This window comes from Pezoporus flaviventris, unplaced genomic scaffold (genome assembly GCF_033815535.1).
Source record: "Pezoporus flaviventris isolate CSIRO_AGI_PZ_B2104156 unplaced genomic scaffold, CSIRO_AGI_Pfla_v1 ptg000031l, whole genome shotgun sequence".
Taxonomy (NCBI): domain Eukaryota; kingdom Metazoa; phylum Chordata; class Aves; order Psittaciformes; family Psittacidae; genus Pezoporus; species Pezoporus flaviventris.
In genome coordinates this window covers 30900723-30924459 of record NW_026892579.1, presented here as the reverse complement: position 1 = coordinate 30924459, position 23737 = coordinate 30900723, and the positions used below count along the sequence as shown (strand labels likewise).

The 23737-nt window shown below is 39.7% G+C and overlaps 1 protein-coding gene across 1 annotated transcript; it reads left to right on the top strand.

The window, feature by feature from the left end:
* Nucleotides 1-4028: 4028 nt before the first annotated feature.
* On the top strand, nucleotides 4029-22620 carry LOC133273390 (uncharacterized). Its single transcript, XM_061461783.1, has 6 exons — nucleotides 4029-4049; nucleotides 4372-4575; nucleotides 6669-6905; nucleotides 8858-8935; nucleotides 10697-10792; nucleotides 22447-22620. Exons 1-6 carry the CDS (start codon nucleotides 4029-4031, stop codon nucleotides 22597-22599), a joined length of 789 nt encoding a protein of 262 aa, XP_061317767.1. The 3' UTR covers nucleotides 22600-22620.
* Nucleotides 22621-23737: the final 1117 nt, after the last annotated feature.

Sequence of the window (23737 nt, the reverse complement as noted above, 5' to 3'; positions counted from 1 at the left end):
TAAAAGTCCACTATCTTCTTATTTCAATCCATGCCGCCTTCCTCCTTTTATCAAAAAGGATCAATTTGTAAGAAATTATTGAAGATTAAGATTTGTTTCAAAGTAATTAGTCTTTGCTCACAGCAGCAGTGTTAATTTTCTTTGTTTCTCCATTTTATTGAAATCATAATCCATGGGATGTTTTACTTAAATGTGCAAATATAAAGGCATTTCTGGTTGTTCCACTCAATCTCTTGCCATTGATCTAATCAAACTGCTTTCCATAAAGATAATGCCATCCATGGTACTGCATAGACCTAGCGAAAATGCAAGCAGCTCTTCCCGGAATTGTCATTTTGTTCCCATTTTACTTTAAAATGCTGTACATCAAGAATATTGAAGACTAAAATCTCTTGGGTTAAAGAAGGTAGGACGTGTGAAGCAAATACTGAATTTCCCTTGTAGCTGTATGTCAGCATGAGGAAAAGCATCCTCTGCAGGTGAAGACAGGCAGGGAGCAGGAGTGCCCTACAGCTCTGTATTGCCAGCTCAGCTGCGGGGGGCATAGGGAAGTAAAATCTACTGATGGACATTAGCTTGCTCCTTGTTTATACAGGAGTCTACCACAGCAATTGAATGTATGCTTAAGATGGTGAAATGATTGTCAGCATAAGCTTAATTTGAAATCTGTATCTGTTACCTTGAGAGAACAGCCTTTTACTGGTCTTGCAGAATTTGGTAGGCTGAGTTTGAGAAATTGTTGTTTAGGATTAGGGATCGGGGTCAAACAAGGATAAGACATTCCATCAGAAGAAGTTGAATGCTCCACTGTACCTGTGGAGTACAGTGTTTATTTTTAGAGTGAAATTGCTTTATGACTTCCTAATGAGCTTAAAAGTTGACAAGGATTTAAACTGCCTCTGGAAATCCTCTGAATGCTAGGAGATGTCACATTAGCTATTCTGAAATAAAACAGACCAAAACAGTAGCAAACAGTTTCAACCAGTATGTTATTTACCTATCTGATTAGAATTGCCATCCACCTAGTTAATATTCACAGGAAACAAAGCTTCTATTTAAGGATTCCTTATATTCAAGGCAAGCATAGAGAAATACCAGGAGATATCCTGCCTTGCGTTCTGATTTATCAGGAGCAGTGGGAGCTACTACCATGATCATTGATGTTCAATTAATGAACTAAGTTGACAGTCAGCTTGAGTGCCCTGAGCAATGTGGTTTAGAATAACCAGAAATACCTGCTATTGATCAGCAAACAGTGGTATCTCCAAATGTCAGTGCAGTTCAAAATGTGGTTTAACAGGAAATTTCCTATAGAGGCCAATCATGCCTTCTGCGTACAGTGCAAATAATCCTTTGTTGGGGCTATAATCTTTTCAGGACTCACAGAAAGATCTGTAATTTTTTCCAATGAGGCTCTGAGATATTGTCCTTTTCTATGTCCTAATCTTTTCAGCCATCCTAAAACCAAAAAAAAAAAGTGAAAAATCCCAAGGGGAGCTCCTTCAGCACTGAAGGTGAATCAGTATGTCCAGCATTGACAGCCTTGTCATATCTCCTTTACACAGAATCACAGAGTGGTTGGGTTTGGGAGGGTGTGCTGGAGATCAACCCCCCGCTAAAGCAGGGTCATGCACGGGATCATGTTCAGGCAGATTTTGAGTATCTAAAGAGAAGCAGACTCCACAGCCTCTCTGGGCAGCCTGTTCCAACCTTCAAAGTAAAGAAGTTCCTCTTAGTATTCAGGTGGAATTTCCTGTGTTCCAATTTGTTCATGTTACCTCTCATCCTGTCACTGGGCACCACTGAAAAGAATCTGGCCCAATCTTCTTGACACCTGTCCTTAAGATATTTGTGTTCATTTATAAGATCCCCTCTGTTGCCTTTTCCCCAGGCTCTCTCACCCTTCCCTCATAAGAGACATGCTCTCCACCCCTAATCATGCTTGCAGCCCTCTGCTGGGCCCTCTCCAGTAGCTCCTTGTCTTTCTGGAGCCAAGAAGCCCAGAACTGGATACAGTGCTCCAGGTGCAGTCTCACTAGGGCAGAGTAGAGGGGGAGGAACACCTCCCTCGTCCATACACTTCCTCAGGCACCCCAGGATACTACTGGCTGCCTTGGCCACAAGGACACAGTGCTATATCATGGTTTACTTGTTCTCCGCCAAGACCCCGAGGTCCTTCTCTGCAGAGCTTCTTTCCAGCAGATCAACCCCTAACCTGTGCTGGTGCATGGGTTTATTCTTCCCCAGGGGCAGGACCCTGCACTTGCCTTTGTTGAACTTCATGAGATAACTCTCTAGCCTGTCCAGGTATTGCTAAATGGCAGCACAGACTTCTGGTATATTAGACACCCCTCCCAGTATTGTATCATCAGCGAGCTTGCTGAAGCTACACTGTGCCTTCATCCAGGTCATTGATGACTAGGTTGAACAAGACTGGACCTAATACTGACCCCTGGGGAACACCATTAGCTATAGGCCTCCCCTGTGCCTCTGACTGCAACCCTCTGAGCTCTGCCATTTAACCAGTTCTCAATACACCTCACTGTCCACTCACCTAACCTGAGCTTACCTGTGAGGATGTTATGTGAGACAGTATCAAAAGCCTTGCTGAAGTCAAGCTTAACAACATACACTGCTCTCCACTCATCTACCCAGCTAGTCATTCCATCATAGAAGGCTACCAGGTTGGTTAAGCATGATTTCCCCTTGATGAATCCATGCTCCTTATAACTTTCTTTTCCTCCACATGCTTAGAGATTACATCCAAGATGTGCTGTTCTGTCACCTTTCCAGGGGTGGAGGTGAAGGTGACTGGCCTGCAGTTTCCTGAGTCCTCCTTCTTGCCCTTTATGAGGATTGCAGTAACACTCTTCAGCCTTTAGGCACTTCTTCTGTTCTCCATGACCTTTCAAAGATGATGGAAGGTGGCTTAGCATCTGCCGGCTCCCTCAGCACTAGTGGGTGCATCCCACCAGGACCCATGGATCTGTGGGTGTCAGGTTTGCCTAAATGATCTCCAGTCCTCCTCGACCAAGAGCATGTCTTCCTCTCTGCAGATTTTCTCTCTTGCCTTCAGGTTCTGGGATACTTGAGGGCTGGCTTTAGCAATAGAGACTGAAACAAAGAAAGCATAGTAACTCCACATGCTCTGTATCCTCCATCACCAGGTCACTCACATCATTCAGCAGCAAGCCCACATTTTCCCTTATCTTCCTTTTACTACTGATGTATTTGAAGAAGCCCTTCTTCTTGTCCTTGACAACCTTTGCCAGATTTAATTTCAAATGGACCTCAGCCTCAATAGTGTTCCTATATTTTCTTTCTCAGCCTTAGATCTAATAGAGATGGTGACATCAAGGTGCTGATAACAGCAAGAAATCTCTGTGTGTGTGACCATAAACATTCTGCATTAAAGGGGAAAATGGGAGCCAAACAAGTGTTAAATTTGAATTAAATATCTGTTTAAACAATGTGAAAGTCACTGTGTGCTGCTGATTGCCCCACCACAAGCTTGTTGGTATTTTATTTTTCATTAGTTTGTGTTCTCCATCATTCTGCCACGTTGGAAATTATGCATTAATGTACCTATTTATATGGCGCTAAGCTTCTTCCTGCCATTGGATTTGTATCACCATGAGAAAATTTAAAGGCAAGATTAAAATAAAGCTTAAAAGAAATGTAAAAGCTACTTTAAAATAATTATTTCTGAAGTTCAGTGAAACTGAGGTGTGTAGGCGACCTTGACACATCTTGTCGTGTATGAACTCTCTGCATGAAGAAGAGAGGTGGAGTTTTTTGGATGTAAATAAGTAATGGACATTCTGGGAAAAATTTGAAAAACAGCAAACCTGAAAAGATCAATTTAGTATTGTACTTTCTATTGGGACTGTTTAAAAAAGAGTACAATTTATTTAATGACTAGTGAAAACAGGGAGGTGACTTGATAGGATTTTTTTGACTCAGATTGTGAGATGAGATGATCAGAAAAGGTCTAAGTACTCTTGTTTGTTTTCTTAATAGTACCGAGTATGACGTTATTGAAGACTGTTGTTGGTCATTAATTCTTCTTTATGATGCTGAAAGTGGGCTTGGTTCCACACTGATGTAAGTCCCTGAAGGCTTCCACTGATTTAGCAGCCTTCACTTGCTCTTTGTTATCACCAGTAATGCCAGTTAATTGTCAAAGTGTCTCTCCAGGACTGCAGGTACCTCTCAAGGCAAAAAGGGGAAGCCCAGTATTTACAAGACACTAAAATACCTTGCAGAACTTGGCAGACAATTTCTGCACATACATACTTCAACCACTTTCTTAAAATCTATTCATTCCCCTTTCTTTTTTTGTTTGTTTCTTTTTTGTTATCTTCCTCTCAGGACTCTATTAAGTGGCTTCCAAAGTCTCCTAAACTGTATGGTGGGCACAACTGGAGCTCCCAGGGCTCTCGCTGGTCCTCGTTGAAAGGAAAGGAAAGTTTTCAGTGTGGAAACCTGTACAAATTCAGTGCTGCTAATGGAAAATGGAGGGAGGGAAGGATCAGTCCCGAGCAAGAAGCAGAGGAACTGGAGGATCCTGATGATGTATGTAGTCTCCTTGAAGTCAGTGTTGTGTGCTGGTCCAGAAGCTACAATCTTCTTGCCCAGCTACGCTACCGAGCACTTTGGGTTAGCGGGAGGCTGCACGGCCTGCGTTTTCACATCCTTTCCTGTGCAGAGGGTACAGAATCATGTTCAGTATTTTATTCGCTTACTTTGCTTGCAGTTAAACAATCCATCCAGTCCCCAAGAGCACAGTGCAACTTGCTCATTATGATGAGTAACTTGAGCAATGATAGGTTTTTATTTAACTTCTACTTATATCCCCTGTTACCATGTCTTTCAGGTAAGCAGGTTGATAGCAGTGTTTGAAGTTATGTTTCCCAAGGACTGGATGGTAGAAAACTGAGGTTGCAGTGTTACTCCACTGCATAATTAATTTTGGGTAGTGCTCTTCCAGGATGCTGACATCTGGGAAACCCTGGATGCCATGGTTCCTCTAGCCAGTGCTCATTATCTGTCAGCCGGGTGTAAACTTGGCTGTCTTCTTGATTGAAGCCTGAGAAAAGGAGGCTGTGATTGCACTCTTGCCATCCTTCCCTTTCAGGGCCTTGCTCACCAGATATTTGCTAAGAGTTGAGGGAGGAACTCGGACTCTTGCTCCTCTGCCAGGATCTCTTCTCCCTTCCTAGCCCCAGACTGCTGCTGGTGTGCCCACTCTCCAGCCTTCACACCCAGCTCTCCCTCCTGGCCTTCCCCCTTGGCACCCTAGCACTGCTGATGAGTCTGTGTTATTTATTCTGGTGACAGTAAAGAGGCATCTCTTTCAAGAGAAGAGAGATAATGAATGTTTTATGGGAGTTAAAGCTAAACAAATTCCCTTTTAAATGAAAATAGGAAGCTGTCATGCCTTGGTTGTTCTCCATGGGGTTGGCGGTGCTTCTTTCATCCCAACAAAAAGAGATTGTGGGAAAGCTCTGGTATCAACTGAAAAATAAAATGTCCAGTGGGGCTTCTGTTCCTTGTAATGCCACTGCTTTTTATTTCTGATATTAAACTTCCAAGCATAGGAAGACCTATGTGGGTTTTTTTGAAAGGTGTTGACCTTTGTTTGCTGTATCATTTTACTGCCACTAAAAGATATGATTATAGTAACATGAAGATCTAATTTAACCCTACCCATCAAATTAAGGAGAAAAAAGTCAGCTACATATAAATAGCATCCATAAAATCTGATCAGAATTTGGACATCATGGCTTGATTTCACTTAGCCAAGATAACTGATAACTGGAAAATTGTGTTTTGCAGTCAAGCTTGTCTGAAGCTTTGATTGTTTGGGGGATGTGCTTTAATTGTGTATTTCTCTTTTCAAGTGCTTGTGGTGATATTGTCAGTTCCTCACTGCATCTCAGATTAGGTACAGCCTAGTGCCAGGCTTCAAAGAAGGCTTCAGGATGCCTCACCTTTGAGGCTCCACTTCCAGTGGACCCCTAAATCACTAAGTTTGCAGGTCTCCACTCAACTGCCATTTGCAGCTAAATAAAGTCATTCCAACTGCTTAAACAAAATCCTTTCTTAGTGATGTAAATGCAAGGTAGGTTCTTCCCTTCCCTCCCACACCTGTGATCCCAAAAATAGAATGTGAACCTTAAGAAACTGCAAAAAATGTTTTACTTTCTGCATGGAAAGCCCTTTCCTTTGCCTTGGGTGTATGGTTCCTTGTCCTTGGACAGCAGATTCAGTGCTACTGAGCTGCCAGAAGCTGACCCAAATAGTCTCATTCTCATGTTCTGTCCTTTTAATAGGGCATTGCAGGACTTACTTGGGTGTATGTGTGTTGTATGTGCTTGTGTGTGCCAGGGGATACAATGAAAGTCTGTATGAATGCCAATCCTCTCCTAGTTTCCATAATATCTACCCCCATACTGAGGGAAAACCATGTCCAGAGAAATAATGGTAAAAAAAAGATACTTGCACATTTGCTTTAAAGTTACAGATTTGTCTTTATTGAAACAAATCTAATGAAGAGCAATGTGATAGAGAGGAACACATCCAATTTACCACAGGTAGGGGCTGGGTATCAGATAGGTATTCTCCTTGTTGTTGCTATGTTTACCTTTTTTATCTCTAACCCCCAGGAACCTATTTCCAAGTTTTCTGGCAGTCTGTTTGATACTGACGACAGCATGAGAGATCAAAGAAACACCAGAACAGTTCTTCAAGAAAAGCACAAGTTGGCAATGAAAGGGAAGACTCTTTCAGGGACTAACATTAAGGTGCAGCCACCCATCTCAGCAGCGGGCAGCTTCCCCAGTGAGAGTGGATGCACCCTGGAGGAATCGAGGGCAGTTGATGTGCCACAGCCCCCACTGAAGGTATTAAACTGCTTCATGGGCTGGGCTTGCTAATGGGGAGGGTCTGTGTGTGTCTGTGGGGAAGCCCTTATGTTCATGGGGAAGTCCCCTTCTTGTGTGAGGTAATTTATGAAAGATGCAAAGAAGAGGGAATATTGCATAGTAGATGTCTGCGACTTCTCTTTCACGGAGCTGAGGTTTGACCTTGTGCCCACTGGCTTATATGGGAAAAGAGTTTTACATTAAAAAAACAGTAAATATTTTCTTTGTAGTCACTCAATACTGACTCGTTTTATATATCCAGCTTTGGTACTGTAAGGTCACCTCAAGAATGTGTGCATGTGGGCACTCAGCTAAGTCTTCATTTAGTCCATGGAACAGTGGCATGGCCTTACCATCATAGCATGAGAAAGCCTCCATCCCATGAAAAGGGATGAGAATTTATCAAGAGAGAACTGCAAGGCTTGGGCTGAAGTTTATGGAGAAAGTTGTACCCTGAACTCAATGGATATATCCCATCTTCGCAGGCTTTGGAGCCCATGAGGAGAAAATATACTATACAGGTTGGCTCACAGGGGTCTCCCAGCACAGATTCCACCTCTGGTGACCACCCATGGGCAGGAGATGCAGAATCTTGCAGCAGCCCTAGGGTCACAGGATGTAGCACCAGGAAGGGCAGCTTACTGGGTGTTGCACCCATGCTGGGACCTGTTGGTGGCATGGTCCTGTGAAGTCTCCAGCAGGAGGGTATGTTAAGTCTAAGCACCCAGCTTGTAGGGTGGCTTTCAAGTGACTGATAGGGTATTGAGAGCAAGCAAATCAGACTGTAGATGAGGCTCGAAAGCAAAGGTTTTTTCATAAACTCATGAAAAAGTATTTACTTTTCATTCCTCCTGTGTACTGGCTTTGTTGCCATTTTGAATGCTCAGAAAATCAGTGGGGTTTATGAAACAACTGGTCTGGTCAGCAGCCTTATATGTTTTTTGCATGACTGTCAAACGTGGAGAAATAATGCGTTCTTTGTGTTATTAAAGAGTAAAGACTAGTCTTACATATGCCAGTGTTGAAACACAGCACTATTTTGATCTGGGTTGAGCTCTACAGGGGCAAAGCTGCTGGTGTTCAGAGTGGGAGGTAAGTTTTCATTGTTCATGTAATAAATAGGCATTGTTCATGTCATTAATCGTGCACTTACCCATTATAATTCTTTTCCAGGTAACCATTACTGTGTGCAGTCAAATGGGGAGTCTTGGTATTAGCATTGCTGGTGGAAAGGGCTCATCTCCATGTAAAGACAATGATGAGGTGCATTTCATAACTCAAAATTTATCTAGTAAACATGAGAAAGAAACTGATGAGCAGTTCTATGAAGCTATTATTTTGTTGTTTTCTTTCTGAGGTTGTCCTCAATGTAACATCACTATCTTTGTAATAAAGTGAACAAGAGTAAAGATTATATTTCCTGAAGTAGAAGCCAGCAATAGATTTTCATGGGGAAGCTCCTGGAGGGATGATTTTGAAGAGAAAACCCGATGTAAACCATTGATTTTCCAAACACAATCTGTTGTCTGAAACACTGTGTGCTAGTTTCCGCTTTCTGCCTCGGTTTGGGGTCACTCCCTTGGCAATCCACATGTCTCTCCCATCCCGTTTGCTCCTTCCCAGGAGCTAACTTCATTTAAGAGAAGTGTTTCTCACATCTTCTCCCTTAATTATCATTTAAATAAATCTTTGTTTCCCAGTCTGTCCCCCTTGGCACAGAGTAAACAATTAAAGACTTTTTTTTCATTGTCAAATGTGTCAGCTATGGAGACCTTTTTCTCTTCCTAATTTGCTAAGACTTTTAGTTGTTCTTTAAGTAGAGGCAGCAGAACAACGAGTCCTGCAAATTAATTACTTCCTGTTTGCTTTTGACATCTAAGAACACTGCAAGAAACCCTGTCAGGCCTGAAACCTGTCTTTTGTGTTACCAGGGGATCGTGATTGCACGGCTGCAGAAAGATGGTCCAATAGACTTGGCTGGGGTACAAGCAGGACACAGAGTGGCAGAGGTAGATGGGTTGTTTGTCAGTGTGGAGTGTGTTCTCTTGTTATCTTCAAATCAAATCACTCAGAGTTGGGAAATTTGAGATCTAGATCTAGGTTTGCTTTAGCTTTGTAGATACTTCCCAAACTACATTATAAAGAAATAATAATATCATTAAATTATTGTATTCCTTCTTATTATATTCTGGTTTTCAGATCTGTATGTTCAAAGTGTTCACTTAAATGTCTGATTTTTAAAGCAAAATAATGGTCTTAGTAAGCAGTTATGTAAGCAGAAATGCAGTTGTACTCGGTCCAAGAAGCTTTATTATGACATTGTATTAGATTTACCAGATGAGTTCATTTCAGTTGTTACAAAGAAATAGAAACTAGATGAGCTTGTTTCTCAGAGGTAATTTTTGGTTGAGAGAGAACAGCTCAAAGTAACTCCCCTGATGGAGGCTTACAGTGCCAAGTGCCAAAGGATAAAAGTGTCTCAGGCTGCTCCACCTAAGCCTCATCTTTCCTATCAGAAGCCACTCTCTTGAGCTTCAGAGGTTCCCAAAATCACGCACAGTTTTGTGGTACATATTTTTAACTTACTGTTTGTTTTTCACCTGCTGAGAAAGGTGGAGTGGGAGGAGAGCATCTACAAAATTGCTTTGAGGTGAAACTGGTCTGTAATTATTTTTTCACCTCTTGTTCTCTTAAACTGTCATTTATACTTGCTTAAGTTAATAGTTTTTACTCCAGCACACTCGTTCTTGAATTTTAAGGTAGAATAGAGCAGGCAATATTTTATGTCTACTACATTGCCAGGAATAGGGATTAAAAACTATATCGACCAAAGTCAAATTAATGATAACCTACTAATTTTGTAAAACTATACTATAGACTGATAAATAGAGGACTGTGTTACACAATGCAGATATGGAAGTTAATTTGACATCTCTAAAAGGTTAATTACAGATAGAATTTGGTGTAATTTTATCTTTTTTATTTTATGAAAAGATTATCCTTATCTAATTTTTATAGTTTAACAAACATGAAAGAATTCAAATAGTTCTTTGTATATTTCACATTATCAGATGATCAAGGAGGAAAAAAAACAACAGGCTTTTTAGTTGCTTTAACTTCTGAGCAAAGTTTCTGGTAGAGTCAGTATCTTAAATATCAGCTGCTTTGCTTAGCTTCCTCCATGAGGCCATAATTTGTTCTTATTTTGGAGGCTATTTGAAATATACTAGCTACTGATGTCTGTTCATTTAATGAATAGTGAAGCAAGTAAAAAAGAGAAGAAATTTCCACTGCATAATGTTCTGTTCTGCTGTTGTTATCCTACTAATAGTTATGATTTCTGTCTCCCACAAGATGGCACAATCTTTCATCTATTTAAAGAATGTGTGTGTGTGTGTGTGTGCGTGTGTGTGTTTGTGTGAAACCTCTTTTTTAATATGTGGGAGATGAGAAGCAATTAATGCATTTAGGTGTGCCATAGGAGTCCTAATGTTTTGACTAAAGGACTAATCTGTGTACAAATAACCAGCATTTTTCTCTTGATACTATGTGTTACAACTGCTTATTGTTGAACCGACCATTTCAACAGTTCAAATACAGTGTGTTCATCAAAAAGGGCATATAGCAAGAATTACAATATTTGCTTTCACTGTGCAATCATATATAATGATAGGGCCAAGCATCTATATACTAACCTGAGAGGGAGAGAATTCCCTTCTTAAACAGCATTCAGAATAAAAATGTGCATTTCTGCTGCTTTTTCTTTAAAGGCATCCCTCGTTTCAGAACCCAACATTCTTGATGCTGGTCCCATTGAAGCTTCATCCAAGGGCAGTCCCTTCCCAACAGTAAACCACATCATAACAGTAAGTAAGATGGGGCCCCAGTGAGTAACAAATCATGCTTAGCAAAGTACTTTGTGTTGTCTGTCATTAAGGCTAGCAAATATGGTAGAGTAGCACAATACTTGTTAGCAGCTCTGTAAGAGGGGAACACCTACCAAAGATTAATGATCCTATCAAGTGTTTACTTGGCTGTCACAGCAGCTGGGATGTGGTTTTGAGTGGAGTTCATCTGGATAAGCACCAGACCAGAGCTTTTGAAGCACTCTGTTTTGGAGGCTTTAAGAGTAGTGTCCATTCCCTCCGGTTTGAGTGTTTATTCTGTTGTCTAGACTCTCTTTCTAGTTAATGGAAGGAGCAGCATTTCCAGGAGGCCTCTTTTAGGAGGGAGATGTTGAGCTGCTACCTGGAGGTGACCATTTGTATCTTTTGACTCAAGGGGGAACTTGCATGACAGGCTAAAACTGCATGCCCATATTTTAGGTGGCTATTTTCAGATGAGATTAAACCTCTCACACGTGCCACAGGACACAGCTGAGCCTGCAGGATGGCTTTAAGAAATCTGATCCACTTTTGTGAACTCTCAAAATCTCAACTCTCTGAAGTCCAGTCTCTGATGGTCCAATCATGGCACAATTGGCACAATCATGTGCACACCTGAAATTATGGCTTTATTAGGGAGATACAGTAAGATCAAGATGTCTGAATGATTAAGGTCAAAAAGCAACTTACTTGTATTAAGCCTGAAGTACCAGGAAGCTACAACTGTTTCTCCTACAGCAAATGCCTGAGGAGTGCTTTGTTGGATTCCTCTTCCAACCTTTTTTTATCCTTTTCCAGGAAGGCCCTTCACAACCCAGCTAATGGCAAAGTGAAAGTTTACCTACTATATGAAAGACTATTATCAAAGACCACATTCAGTTTTTATTAACCATACACATTTTTTTAAATAATGTGATTTGTTAGTTGGCTGAAAAATAAGAAAATAGACCACACAAATTTGGTTTCCTCTGGTTTCCTGTGTGAATTGATATTTAAGGAGGGTTGAGCTTCAGCTTTTGTCTATGAAGTGGACCAACAAAGGTTTTTTTTCTATTGAGTTCTTAAAGAAACTTATTTTGGGGGCTGTGGTCTCCAGCATCCTCTTGTGAAACATTTAGACCACTTTTATTTTCCAGATCAAAATGCTTCTATAATTTGTTTTGGTCCAGCTCTACTTGGTAGCTGCTTCTTACAGTCTTAACCCATATTGCAGGAAGCACAAGGTTTCCTGCTAGAGGAACTACTGTTGAAATTGTTGATTCTCACATTGCTAGGGGCCTGGATCTGTTGTAGTGTATCTGAATTTTAGTGTTTTCAGTCAAAAAGAGGAAATGACTGTTTTTTACGTTGTATGCCCCTTGGAAAATAATGTCTCCCTTAAAGTTCTTCACCTGTGAAAGGAGGAGGAGGCAGATTACACCAAAATGCTTACTTACCTTAGAGCATGGTAGACAGAGGGAGTCATTTGGCTGAATATGTTCCAAGTGTCTAAAGTAGCCAAAATATGTGTTCTTCTGTGGAGAAACACTTGTATTTGGGGTTTTTTTCTTTTTCTTTCTTTCTTTTTTTCTTTTTTTTTTTTTAATCTTTATCAGAACCCATCAATTGTGTAGTTATTGCCTTTAACCTAGAGCAGTTTTCATCAGTTTTAGGGATTATGGGCTTTTGAGGAGTGTCCTGCTGGCTCAGGAACTGCTCAGTATCTCATCTCCTCTCACTCCTCTCACTCTTGGCTTTCTCTGGTGAAGTTCCCCTTATTTCTCAGTAACTGTCTTATCTGAAAAATGTTTGCAGCCTGGCTTCTTATAGAGAACATGTTTTGCATGTTCAGAGAAGCAGATGGCAGTAGGACCTTAATGCAGAATCTTCTTTGCTAGGAATCTAGGAAGGTTTGTTTCCTTTGTATTTCTGGCAAGGTTTCAAGAGAAGATGGGTGCATCTGCATCAAGGCAGGGAAGGAGAGAAGCATGTTGTCAAAGAAGCCAAAGGCTCTTATTATTCTTCCTGTAAAAGCTGAATTATGTGCTGGATGTTGCCCATCTCCCATCTCCCTCTCTCCTATGTCATCACTGTTCCTTCCCTTCAGCATAGACTCAGTCTTTATCTTTTTTTTTAATTGAATCTGAATAAACATTCTCTTTGCATATGCTGTGATAATATTAGGTCTCTTATTTGCTATCCATAGCCCTCTATCCATCTCTTTCCATTGCCTATCCCATCTCTGAGCCTGATGCTTTGACATTATAAAGGGCAATGCTGCTACCAGATTCAGTTTTCCTCTTTGTTCTCCATGTGCCTGGTTGCTCTAACTTATTCTAAAAGGCTCATTTGAATTGTTAACACATCCAGTCAAACTCAATTTGAAACCCTTTGTTCCAGCTTTAAGATTCCATGACAGTGTGAATGATCAGTGTTTTATTGGACAGAAAATGAAAAGTTCTTTCATGCCAAGTCCTTGTTTTGCAAAGGAAAAATGGGAATTACCCTTGGTTTTAATATGGTTATTTTACTGAAATATAGAGGCCCAAGAACTTTAATTACAGTTATAGTACTTTTTTACATACTGTATTTTATAGACTTTTCTCAGCTATGCCGATCACACCAAAAATATGGAATCCTTTACTTTAATTAGTATATATAAAACCAAATTAAACAGTCTTTGGAATTTAAAATTGTAATATTAATATAAGAGTATGTATGTAAATATGGACATCAAAAGATGACAGGTTAGAAACAGAACTATCTACACGCAGGCTGCGTGAAAAATGCTGCACAGCCGTGTAAAATGCTGCATAGCCTAACTACAGCGGGGAGGAAAAAGTGCAGGATACAAACGCTGCCAATAGTGCCCCCTGCTGACAGAAGGAACTGCAACTTGGAGTTCATTTCCAGTTCTCTTATTTTTCTGTCTTCTGCCCTCTGCTCCTTATTTCCTACTCATCCTCTCAGACACAGAACAAGCCCTGCACAGTCTTTCTCCAGAAAAAATATTTTTATTCAAGCTCTGACTAAAGTTTCCAATGGATATTGTCTGACTGAATGGAGAGTGTTGCTGGGTTTCAGCATCTCCTATCACTTCATGACATGCATCGTCATGTCATCTCTTGGATCCATTTTTGGGGGCTATTAACATCATAAGGGTATTAGAGACTTTCTATTTAATATAAAATCTCTCAAAGGATTGGACAAATCTGAAGAACTTCTTTAAGCCAAAAAAGCCAAATGTTTTAGTTTTTCTGTTAAAAGTGCAGAGATACCAAATTCTGACTCAGTCAGAACTGACTCACTTCAAAGTTTAAATTCTTCAGTTTTGCAGAGCTTGTAATTAACAATGCTAAATAGGAAAAACCTTTAAAAAATAAATCATTAATTGATCTGCTCAAGATACCGTATTGGAATACCTCAAAGTTACAGAAAAAAATCTACAAAGTAAACCCATCTTTTGGTAGACAATGTAAGACTTTAGACAACATAAGCAGAAACACATACAAGAAACAAGTAGACTCAAGCAAGGTACCATGCTGTAGGACATAACATAGTATTTGAGAATGAAAGAGGATAAATATTTGAACAATCACACAAATGATCAGCATCTCCCCTTGTGAAATGCATCCTCATGGACTCTGTAGGAATTCAGCAGAGGAGGTGGCTGTACTGAATTCCTGCAGGTATGACCGCTGCCTTTCACAGGGGTGATGAACTTTCTTCAAAGTCAAAGGTTTGGTAACTTGGACCATGGGTAGCACTGCTTATGGGGGCAGGACCTTTTAAGTCTTCCAATGTGATCAAAAGAATTCATTTTCTTCAATGTTTTTATAGCGTCAGGACATCAATGATTTCACAGAAAGCACTTGAATGAAAATCTATGAAGTGCCAATTTCCAGTTTCAGGGAAATCATTATCCAGTGGTACATTAGAAGATAAAAGAAATGGAGGAAGGGCAATTTTCCTACGAAGTTGGAATTATATAAAAGGCTTTTATGGCCAGCAACTTTGCAGATATGACATGATGGACACTGATCTTTCATTTTTGTCTGCTATGAAATGCAACGTTGAGTTTTACTTAACTCCCTTGCCTTGTGCATTGCCCTTTGGAGGCACTCAACTGCTGGATAGGAAGAATAGAAAGGAACTTTGCTCTAAATGTGGCATGCCCAAATGTTATATATACTACACTCTGGGAGACAGAGACAACATTAAAAGGGCTCACATGCTATCCCAATAAGAAGGGAAAAAATACCCAGTTTTAAACCTGGCCTTTCAAGGATATCAATCTCTAGGAAATTCACACAGAAGAAATTTTAGGGTAGAGCAAATGCAGTGGCATTTGTCTAGTGCATTGAACTACCAGAAAACCATGCTGAGCTGAAGTAGATTTCAGATCAAAACACCACTGTCGAAAGAGCAATGAGCTCAGGGAAGAGGGATGGGGTGCTCTGAGCTCTCACTGGAATGCTGCATGCAAACCCAAGACAGCATGTTTGAAAACAGTGCCAAAGCTCAGGCATGAGTCTTTCACTGTTCTTGAGAGCAGTGTGGCTGCTCCAAGTGTAAGGAATTATGTACTGCCGTCTTCCAACCCAGAGCAGGTGCTGTCATGAGCCAGTGGCCCCATGAACGCAGCAGCATGGGCCACTGCTTTCCTTGTGCAGAAGTATTCTGCTGCACAGCATAATGAGGTGCTTCTTCCGTGCCTGACCATGATTTATCTTCTCCAGGGTGCAGGAGAGGTTTATACCTGTCTCTTCATCTGACTTCATAATTCCTGGAGTTTGGCCACAGGCTTTGAAAGCAGTGAAATAACACTGTAATGCATCAGGGGAAGGGATGCAATCAAGGATTTCCAAGACGAGGAGTGTTAGGGATGCAGTCTGAAACACATGCTAGTTAAAATGTTCCCGGTAACATGCTATTAAAGGGAAGCTGTGTTGAATGCCTGGGTGGGGGTTGCAAATACTCATGGTTTCATACATGCTGCTGTGCATTAGGCGTTTCTTGTGGTTCTGCCTCAGCCTCTGCCCCAGCCTCCCTCCCTTGTGGCACCTTGGCTACCTTGCCTGCTTCTGCAGTGAGGTTGCTTGTGGGTAACAAATTCAAGAGGATTTAATTAGATCTCTTTGTCCCTCTTTAAATTGTATTTTCTGGATGTTTCATTTTGGGGAGAAGGTTGCTTTTATCCTTTATCTCTGTCTTTGGGAGCAACACATCGTATTGCTTTAATGAAATAGCCTACTAGATGCAAGTTTGGTCTCAACTGTGCGGCAGTTGATCAGCTCATTCTCTGTTATTCTAGTTGAATGCATTTTGGCATCTTCTTTAAAAAATATTGTCTAAAAATTCAGTTGTGTAACACTTTTTCAGGCATGACTCAGTGCCCTCCTTCACTTAAAATTCGATTTAGACAGTTTCTTCCATAAGTACAGTCATTACCAAATGCAGCCTTTCACATCTAGCAATGGCATGTTTGAACTGTTTAGTGGGAAGTCTCAATTTCCTGTTGCTCAAGTCTAAAATAATGCTGCCATCAGCAGTGATGATAAAAAAGGTAAAATTAAGTGTGAAATCATTACATTATTTATGAGGTTTATGCAAACCCCTGCAAATGCTCTCATCTGGATAGATGATTTTGCTTTCCCCTGTTTACACCAGTGCTAAGGCTGGTGCCCTTCAGTGAAGATCAGTTGTTAAGTCAAATATGTACTGTTCAGATATATGGAATTCAAGTAGGCAGGCTTCCCTATTAGAGGTATTTTCTTGCTGAAGAATATTTTCTTTAGAAACAGACCTGTTTGAACTAGGGTTAAAAATTTGTCTGTCTTTCTTCCAAAAGGTCAATCCAAATCCTTTCCCCTTACCCCTGTTCTTTCAAACTTGGGCTTTTCATGTGTCTGATCACCTTCTGATTCATAGCCTCTCCCCAGCGGCTGGCCTTGCTTGCAGCTGTGCTTTGCCCTGTCGCTGCTGGTTATGCCTTTCATGCGAAGCTCAGGCTTTCTGTGACTCTTGCCTTGAGAGCTTTATTCTGCTGCTAAGATTGGAGTATGGCACTGTGAGGGGGGAGGTCAGGGAAAGGGGAAGACTTATAAAAGAGAAAAAAGGTGGTGGGTTTTGTTCTGTTTGGATTTGTTTTGAAAAGGTTAAAAAAGACAAAATGAGCTGTTCTTTACAGACTGTTCTGCAACCTTTTGGACAAACATTTTTAAGTGGAAAAGGAAAGCACATGTGCACAACAGGACGTTAAAAATTGTTGGATGTTAACCTGTTGGCAGAACATCTCATTTATGATGCTTTAAGAAGATGCTTTCAGCTGGAGCATCATAGGTAGTTGCGGGTTTGTTCCTATCCTATTTCAATATGAAAGAATTTTTGCAGCCAATACCACAGCTGAATTGTCCCAGGTTATCTAGATGGATATATTTTAGAGCTTCTTGCAGTGTACTAGGATTGCGTAGGCAGCCCATGTCTGTGCTCAGCTAAAGGACCCCAGCATTTGATGAAGGGTGGTAATTCCATTAAGTGAGTGCGTGAAATAATTTGATTTTTATCAATACCTGATTTAAACAAGAACAACATTTTTAGTGAATCTTTTCAGTGTCCAAAGTCTTAGTATTTATGTTGAAAAGCGTGAGAAAGATGCAAATGAGGTAGTGAATGAAATTCCCGCAGTGAACACACTGGTTTTGGTATGGGACATGTCCTTTGAGAAATTTACTTTTTAGGCACTGCAAATACAGTTTCAGGGGCAAAAGGAAAATAGTAACCTGTTTAAAATGGTTAATCCTACATTTTTCTGGAAAAGTAGTCCATATATTTTGATGCTTGGGATTGACTCGTGCTTCGGGTATTATTTTAATAACGCGTGAATGATGATGGGATGCGAGTAGGAGGACTACGCAATTTCAACGGAAATATTTTAAACAAGTTCAGACACTATTCAGTAAAAACTAGTGGAGTAAATCAATGGAACAACACAGGATCCTGGATAATCTGTTTTCCTACACCAGGACCAACTTCTGAAGAATTACTGGTAGAAAATGGGAATTCTACACTTTCCCAGGTGCCTTAGGGAAGCAGCTTGAGATCAGTTGCCTGTGCTGGAAAGGTTTTCCTTCTTTCCATCCCAAATGTCTGTCTTGCCCTTCTTGTAAGGGGCAGTGGAAATAGTTTGCTTCCACTTTCTGTGACATTTTTTTGCACATGAAGTCTGTTCTTTTGTCTTTCTTCAATCATGATGCACCAGGAAATGTGCATTTAAATATGAATGGTAAAGAAAAGTTTCAAAAGCAAAACTTGCCTACATAACAAGGTGAAACTCTGGTTAATGAAGATAAGCCTGGAAACCTGAAAGTACTTCTGGGATTTCTCTTCTGGGAAGAGAAACAGTGGATTTGAGAAAAGGATGGAACAAAAGATCATGTTGAGTTTTGTTACTTTGTTTTGGTTTCGTATTTGTTTTTTTTTTTTTTTTTTTTTTCCCCTAAAAACCAAAACTGGATAAGGAAAGGAATCTGATAAAACTTAGTGATTGCTTTATTTTCCTGTAGTGATAGTGTTTTTTCTGGAGCTAGGGTGAATGTGAAGGCAGTGATGGAGAGTGCTAGGTTGCTAGGGGACAGCTAGGTGAAGATGTGTCCACTGTGGGTAGAACTGGGAAGTGTGCATCTTACATCTGTTTTGTGTTGTTTTTGGTTTGTTTTGGGGTTTTTTTGTTTGTTTGGTTTTGTTTTTTGTTGTTATTGTTTGTTTGGTTTCTTTTGTTTGTTTTTTTGTTTTTTTTTTTCAGGAGATTGATAACTTTGATGCTAGGAGAGAGAAAGTAGAGGCCTGATCCTCTTTTCGTTGTTGCAATTGCATAGGTGGCACAATTCACAATTAAGAGTTGTTTTGTTTTGTCATTGGTACCTATGATTCAACAGGAAGGAAATCGGGGTTCTTCCACATCCTGTCCAGGAGGCAGGCACAAAACAGTACAATTGGCCACAATGGAACGAGCAGTGGTGAGTTTGGGGACAGCAATGTGTTCAGAAGGGGTTTCAGTGAGAGAATGGGCAGAGAGATGTGCAGCAAGCAGAGGGAGAAAGGATACGGCTGCGCTTGGACCAGAATATTTGATTTGTTAGAGAAACTCAGCGTTATGACTCCAAATCAGCATGAGTGGGTGTATGTGCGAGTTTTCATCTGCCTGGAGAGGATACAGAGGGACAGCTGCAGATCAAAGCTGATCCTGCTTTCCTCTTGGGAGCACAGATTTCCAGCCTTTGCAGCACTTCTGGGTTGAGACACTGTTCAACCTCTGCTGTAGAAAGTTAGTCATTTGGTGCCAGTTCCTCTTTATCTGCAGCAGCATGAAAGATTACATGGAAGGCTTTCCCCAGCAGCACTTATTTCATGGAACAGGCTGATACAAATACCATAGAAATGTTGGACAGGCATGAACCAGTGGACAGGAAATTGTCTAACAGGGCTATTGGTTTTTGCAGAGTCTTGCAGCTGGCTGTTCAAGTACTTAGAGGTGTTCAGGCTTTCAGACCGTGGGTGTAGGATAGAGTGTGTCATCAAGGAAATAAAACAAGTTTTTGGGAAAGCTGGGAAAGCCAAATTACAGCTTGCAGTGTATTGAACATAGGGAGAAATGTGAAGTATTTGTGCCAGAACTGAGTATCCTGTGGGATTCATTCCTCTAGCAATATTGTTACAATTGCAGTTTTATGTTTCTTTCAGATAATTAATTACTTTTTAAAAATTTTTTTGGTAATTAATTTTAAATAATTTTTAAATAATTCTTTTTTAAAATGTGTATTTTTTGTGATAAATAAAATTAATAATGGCCTCTAAAAGAAGGGTATTTCAGTAGTGGAGGGGAATAACACACAAGAACTTCATGTTATTAGTTTAATTTTTTAGGGTTATGCCTCACTAACAGCTAGATTTTTTTTTTTTCTATTTTCCATTTCATCAATTAAATTGACTTTGTGACTGTAAGACTTAGTCCCATCATAGTATTTAAAAACAGTATCCAAGAATCAGACTCCAGAAATCATGAAGTATTTTAAGAAAAGCTTTTACAGAGAATTGGATTTGATTCCTTGCAAGTGGGATCACTGAGGAGTAGAAACCATGGTGATAAAGAGAATTTCCATAACTCACATTCAAAATGGCTAAGGGCTGTTCTTCAAAAGGAAAAAGACATACCAGTGACTCTTCCTTCATACTTGCTAATTTAATGCAATCTGGTCATGGGGAAACACTATTAACACTACTAGTGAATAGTGAACACTAATAGTGAACACTATTAGTACCATGGTACAAAAAGAAAGGCCTTCCTTGAGCTTTGAACAGACAGCTCAATGAAATGCAAAGTCTGGTCCTGGGTATTTCTGCAGATAACTTCAGATAGGGCATAGATCTCTACACTGGTTCTTGAAATGGCGATATTTCAATATATGACCCAGCATACCACCCTTATATATAGGATGTGCATTCGCTTTAGCACAAAGCTGCTGGCTATCGTTAAATAAGAAATAACTTTCAGCAATGAACAGAGCCAAGAGAAACATCCAGTGTGTGGAAAGCTTATAAGTGCTGTCAGGTGTGCATGACAGAAGAAAATCTTCCCAGGAGCTGTTGGCTTGGCCAGTACTTAGGATCTATATAGTTTATTTAAAGCTTCCAGAAATGTGTCCTTCTTTGTCTATGTAAAAGGAAGGAAAAAAAGACAAAAAAAAGGAGCTATGTCTGAATGTTCAATACTCCAGGGAATATAACTTCATTTATACCTGGTTTTAAAATTTGTTTATGCCCATCATGGGGGAGATTAAGCTCTGGACTGACACGTGCATTTCGGTATCTACGTGTAGTGTGCATGCCCCCCCAACAGTCAGTAGAGTTGGAGCTAATGCAATTGATGGAACCTGGGGAATAATTCATTTTACTTCAGTGCAGAAAACTACAGGCTGACTAGCTGAACAGCCATGAAGCATCTATGTGCTTGTGTCATTTCCTAAATCTAATAATGTACAGCAAGGAAATAGTATAGAAATGATTGAATTGTGTGGTGTCAACATTAATCATTCTTGTAAAGTGTGAAGAAATGCAACTAAGTAGCTGATAAATAAAAAATACTACCTTTTTTGAAAATTTTCAGACTGTGCCTAAGATGTGCATTTTATGTATTACCTGTCATTATATTACCTGCTCATTAGATATATTGACTTACTGTTATATGTTCCATTAGATATACTGACTTACTGTTATATCTGTTTTCATTGCATGTTAAACTTTTTTAAAAATTAGTAAAATATCTGATTTGCACATCAGAGTTAAATTTGTAATAACCCATTCATTGATACAAACCATTACTGATACATAATTTGCCTATACATAAAGAACCTAGTATTCTTCTCTTTTCTCTTTACAGCACTTAAATAAATTACAAAACATTACAATATAGTTCTCAAAGAACACAAAGTTGTAGCACAAAAATTGATACGAATCAAATCCATATATGCATATTTATTAATGAATTACAGATTGACATTTTGTCTTACCATTTCCCTTAAACACGTTTTGTCAGTAAAAAGAGCCAAAATATGCAGTTTTCCAAAGAGCAATAATTGATATGCTTATAAGCATAATTATATTTTAGATAATTTATAGTTACATAAATTATAATTTATATGTTTTATGGTCCTTAACACTTTATTTATTTCAGGTGCATGAATTTGATAAATAATGAAGTTAAATAATAGTAGTTCTATATTTTTCATATTGATTTGTGTTTATAAAGATCTTTCTATCCTTTTTTTCTTTTTTCCTATGGAAGTGTTTTTTTTTTTAAAAAAAAAAAGCTGGCCAGTGAGAGGCAAAGGTGATTTATCTCTATTTTGCTTTAATTATCAATGCAATTTTTGGCATAGAACACTTTCTCTTTCAGAAAGCTGAAAACAAAAGGAAACAAAAAAATGGCTAGGGAGAACCTCCATTCTTTATTGGATGTGGGGGGAAACATAGTGACAAAGGATGATGAAAAGGCTGAGGTACTTAATGCCACTTGTCTCAGCCTTTTATAGTAAATTCAGTTGTTCTCTGGGTACCAGCCAGAGCTGGTAGACAGGGATAGGGAGCAGAATGAAGCCCCCCTAATCCAAAGGGAAATGGTTACAACCTGCTTAGACACACACATGTCTATGGAGCTGGATGGGATCCACCCAATGGTACTGGGAGAGCTAGTGGAAGTGCAGCCAAGTAACAAGCAATAAGAGGAGAGGAAGTGGCCTCAAGTTATGCCAGGCTCAGATTAGATATTAAGAAAAATGTCTTCACTGAAAGGGTTGTCAAGCCCTGGCACAGGCTGCTCAGGGAAGTGGTTGAGTCACTATCCCTGGCAGTATTTAAAAGACATGTAGATGTGGCACTAGGGACATGGTTTAGTGATGGATTTGGCAGTGTTAGGTGAACAGCTGGACTTGATCTTAAAGGTCTTTTCCAAAGTAAACTATTCTATGATGCTATGAAACCCTGCTATGTTACATCTCTTTCATATTTGTCTCATCACCTGCTTCACATTTAAACCCTTTACCCACTTCTCTGCTCTTGACCTGACTCTTTTCTCTGAAATCTTTTGCATCTTGCTGAAGATACCTCGAATAATCCTCACACGCCCTTCCACTTCTGATGAAGATAACGACCAGTTGCCCCCAGACCCGGATGACTTTGAGCCTGAGGAACCCGACAGCACAGAAGGCCATGCCTATTCGGACTGTCTGAACAGTGCTTTTTACCCTCCCTAATAAAGTACTTCTCTGGAAGGAGTTCATGGGTGGTTTTCTTTCCCATTGTTTGATTACTTTTAATGTAGTAGTTGAACCGCTATGCCTTATTTGTAGGGAAAACCATTACACAGAAGATGGGTTTGAGCTGGGGGAGCAGAGCCTATGTTTGTATTTCTTTGCCTTGAACTTTCCTTTGACCAGAACCTGTGCACTTGAAATAAAATGTGCTGGGTGAGGTTATGTGAATGTGACCACATGTTTCAATAGCCACTTGTAAGGGCATCCAACAGAACCTAAATACAATGGTGAAAAGAGCATGTGATTTTTATTCAGAAGGTAATTTACCCATTTGGAAACACACTGAAAACAATTGTATAGTTTGGGAGGGTATTTTTTAAAACTCGTGTCCATGTTTTGTCTATATAGCTTACCCTTTTTTCTACCCCCAAGTTCCTTTGGATTGTTCCTTTTAATGTCATTTTCTATGAGAATAAAAAATCCTTTTCTGTCTTTTACATAGTGCTGTTGGTTTGTTTTGGTTTTGGTTATTTTTTTCTTCCCTACAGAGAAATGTTATTTCCATTGGAATTCTCTATCTTATTCTAGTGTAATAAAGAATAGTTTCTCTAGGTAAATGTGTATCAGATTTGGACAGGACCTGTATATTGTGTTTTATGAGATCTAAATGCTGGAGGCATCTTACACAACTATGCACCTGAAAGTGAATTGAAAATCAATTTCTTATACTTGAGGAACTGAGACTTTTCTTTCTTTTCCTGATTTGTATATAAGCAGAACACCTCAAATTTTACTTACTGTGATATGCCAGTATTTCATGTATATATATATATATGTGTGTGTGTGTATACACGAGGTAAGCTTTTAAGAGCAAATGTTCTTGTATAACAGCGTTCCTTCCTTCAATTCTCTTCACTGCTGGTCAGGTTTCTAGTGCATTTTGAGGTGCTTTAGAACAGCCTTTTGGGATTGATCTTTATTTGAGATATGTGGTGCTGCCTTAAATCAGAGGTGGGGTCTGGCTCTGCTAGACTGGGATGTCATGACTTTTCCAGGTGCATAAAGTATGCATTTATGGGGTTTATGATGTGTATCAATTTATTTTCCTGTAAATATAATATAGGACAACTCAGTACCT

Bases quoted from the DNA above. Each gene is read 5' to 3' on its own strand.
- LOC133273390 (XM_061461783.1), top strand. From the start codon at position 4,029: ATGACGTTATTGAAGACTGTT. The intron at 4,576-6,668 runs GTATGTAGTCTC...TCTAACCCCCAG, and splicing joins AACTGGAGGATCCTGATGAT to GAACCTATTTCCAAGTTTTC. The intron at 6,906-8,857 runs GTATTAAACTGC...TTGTGTTACCAG, and splicing joins TGCCACAGCCCCCACTGAAG to GGGATCGTGATTGCACGGCT.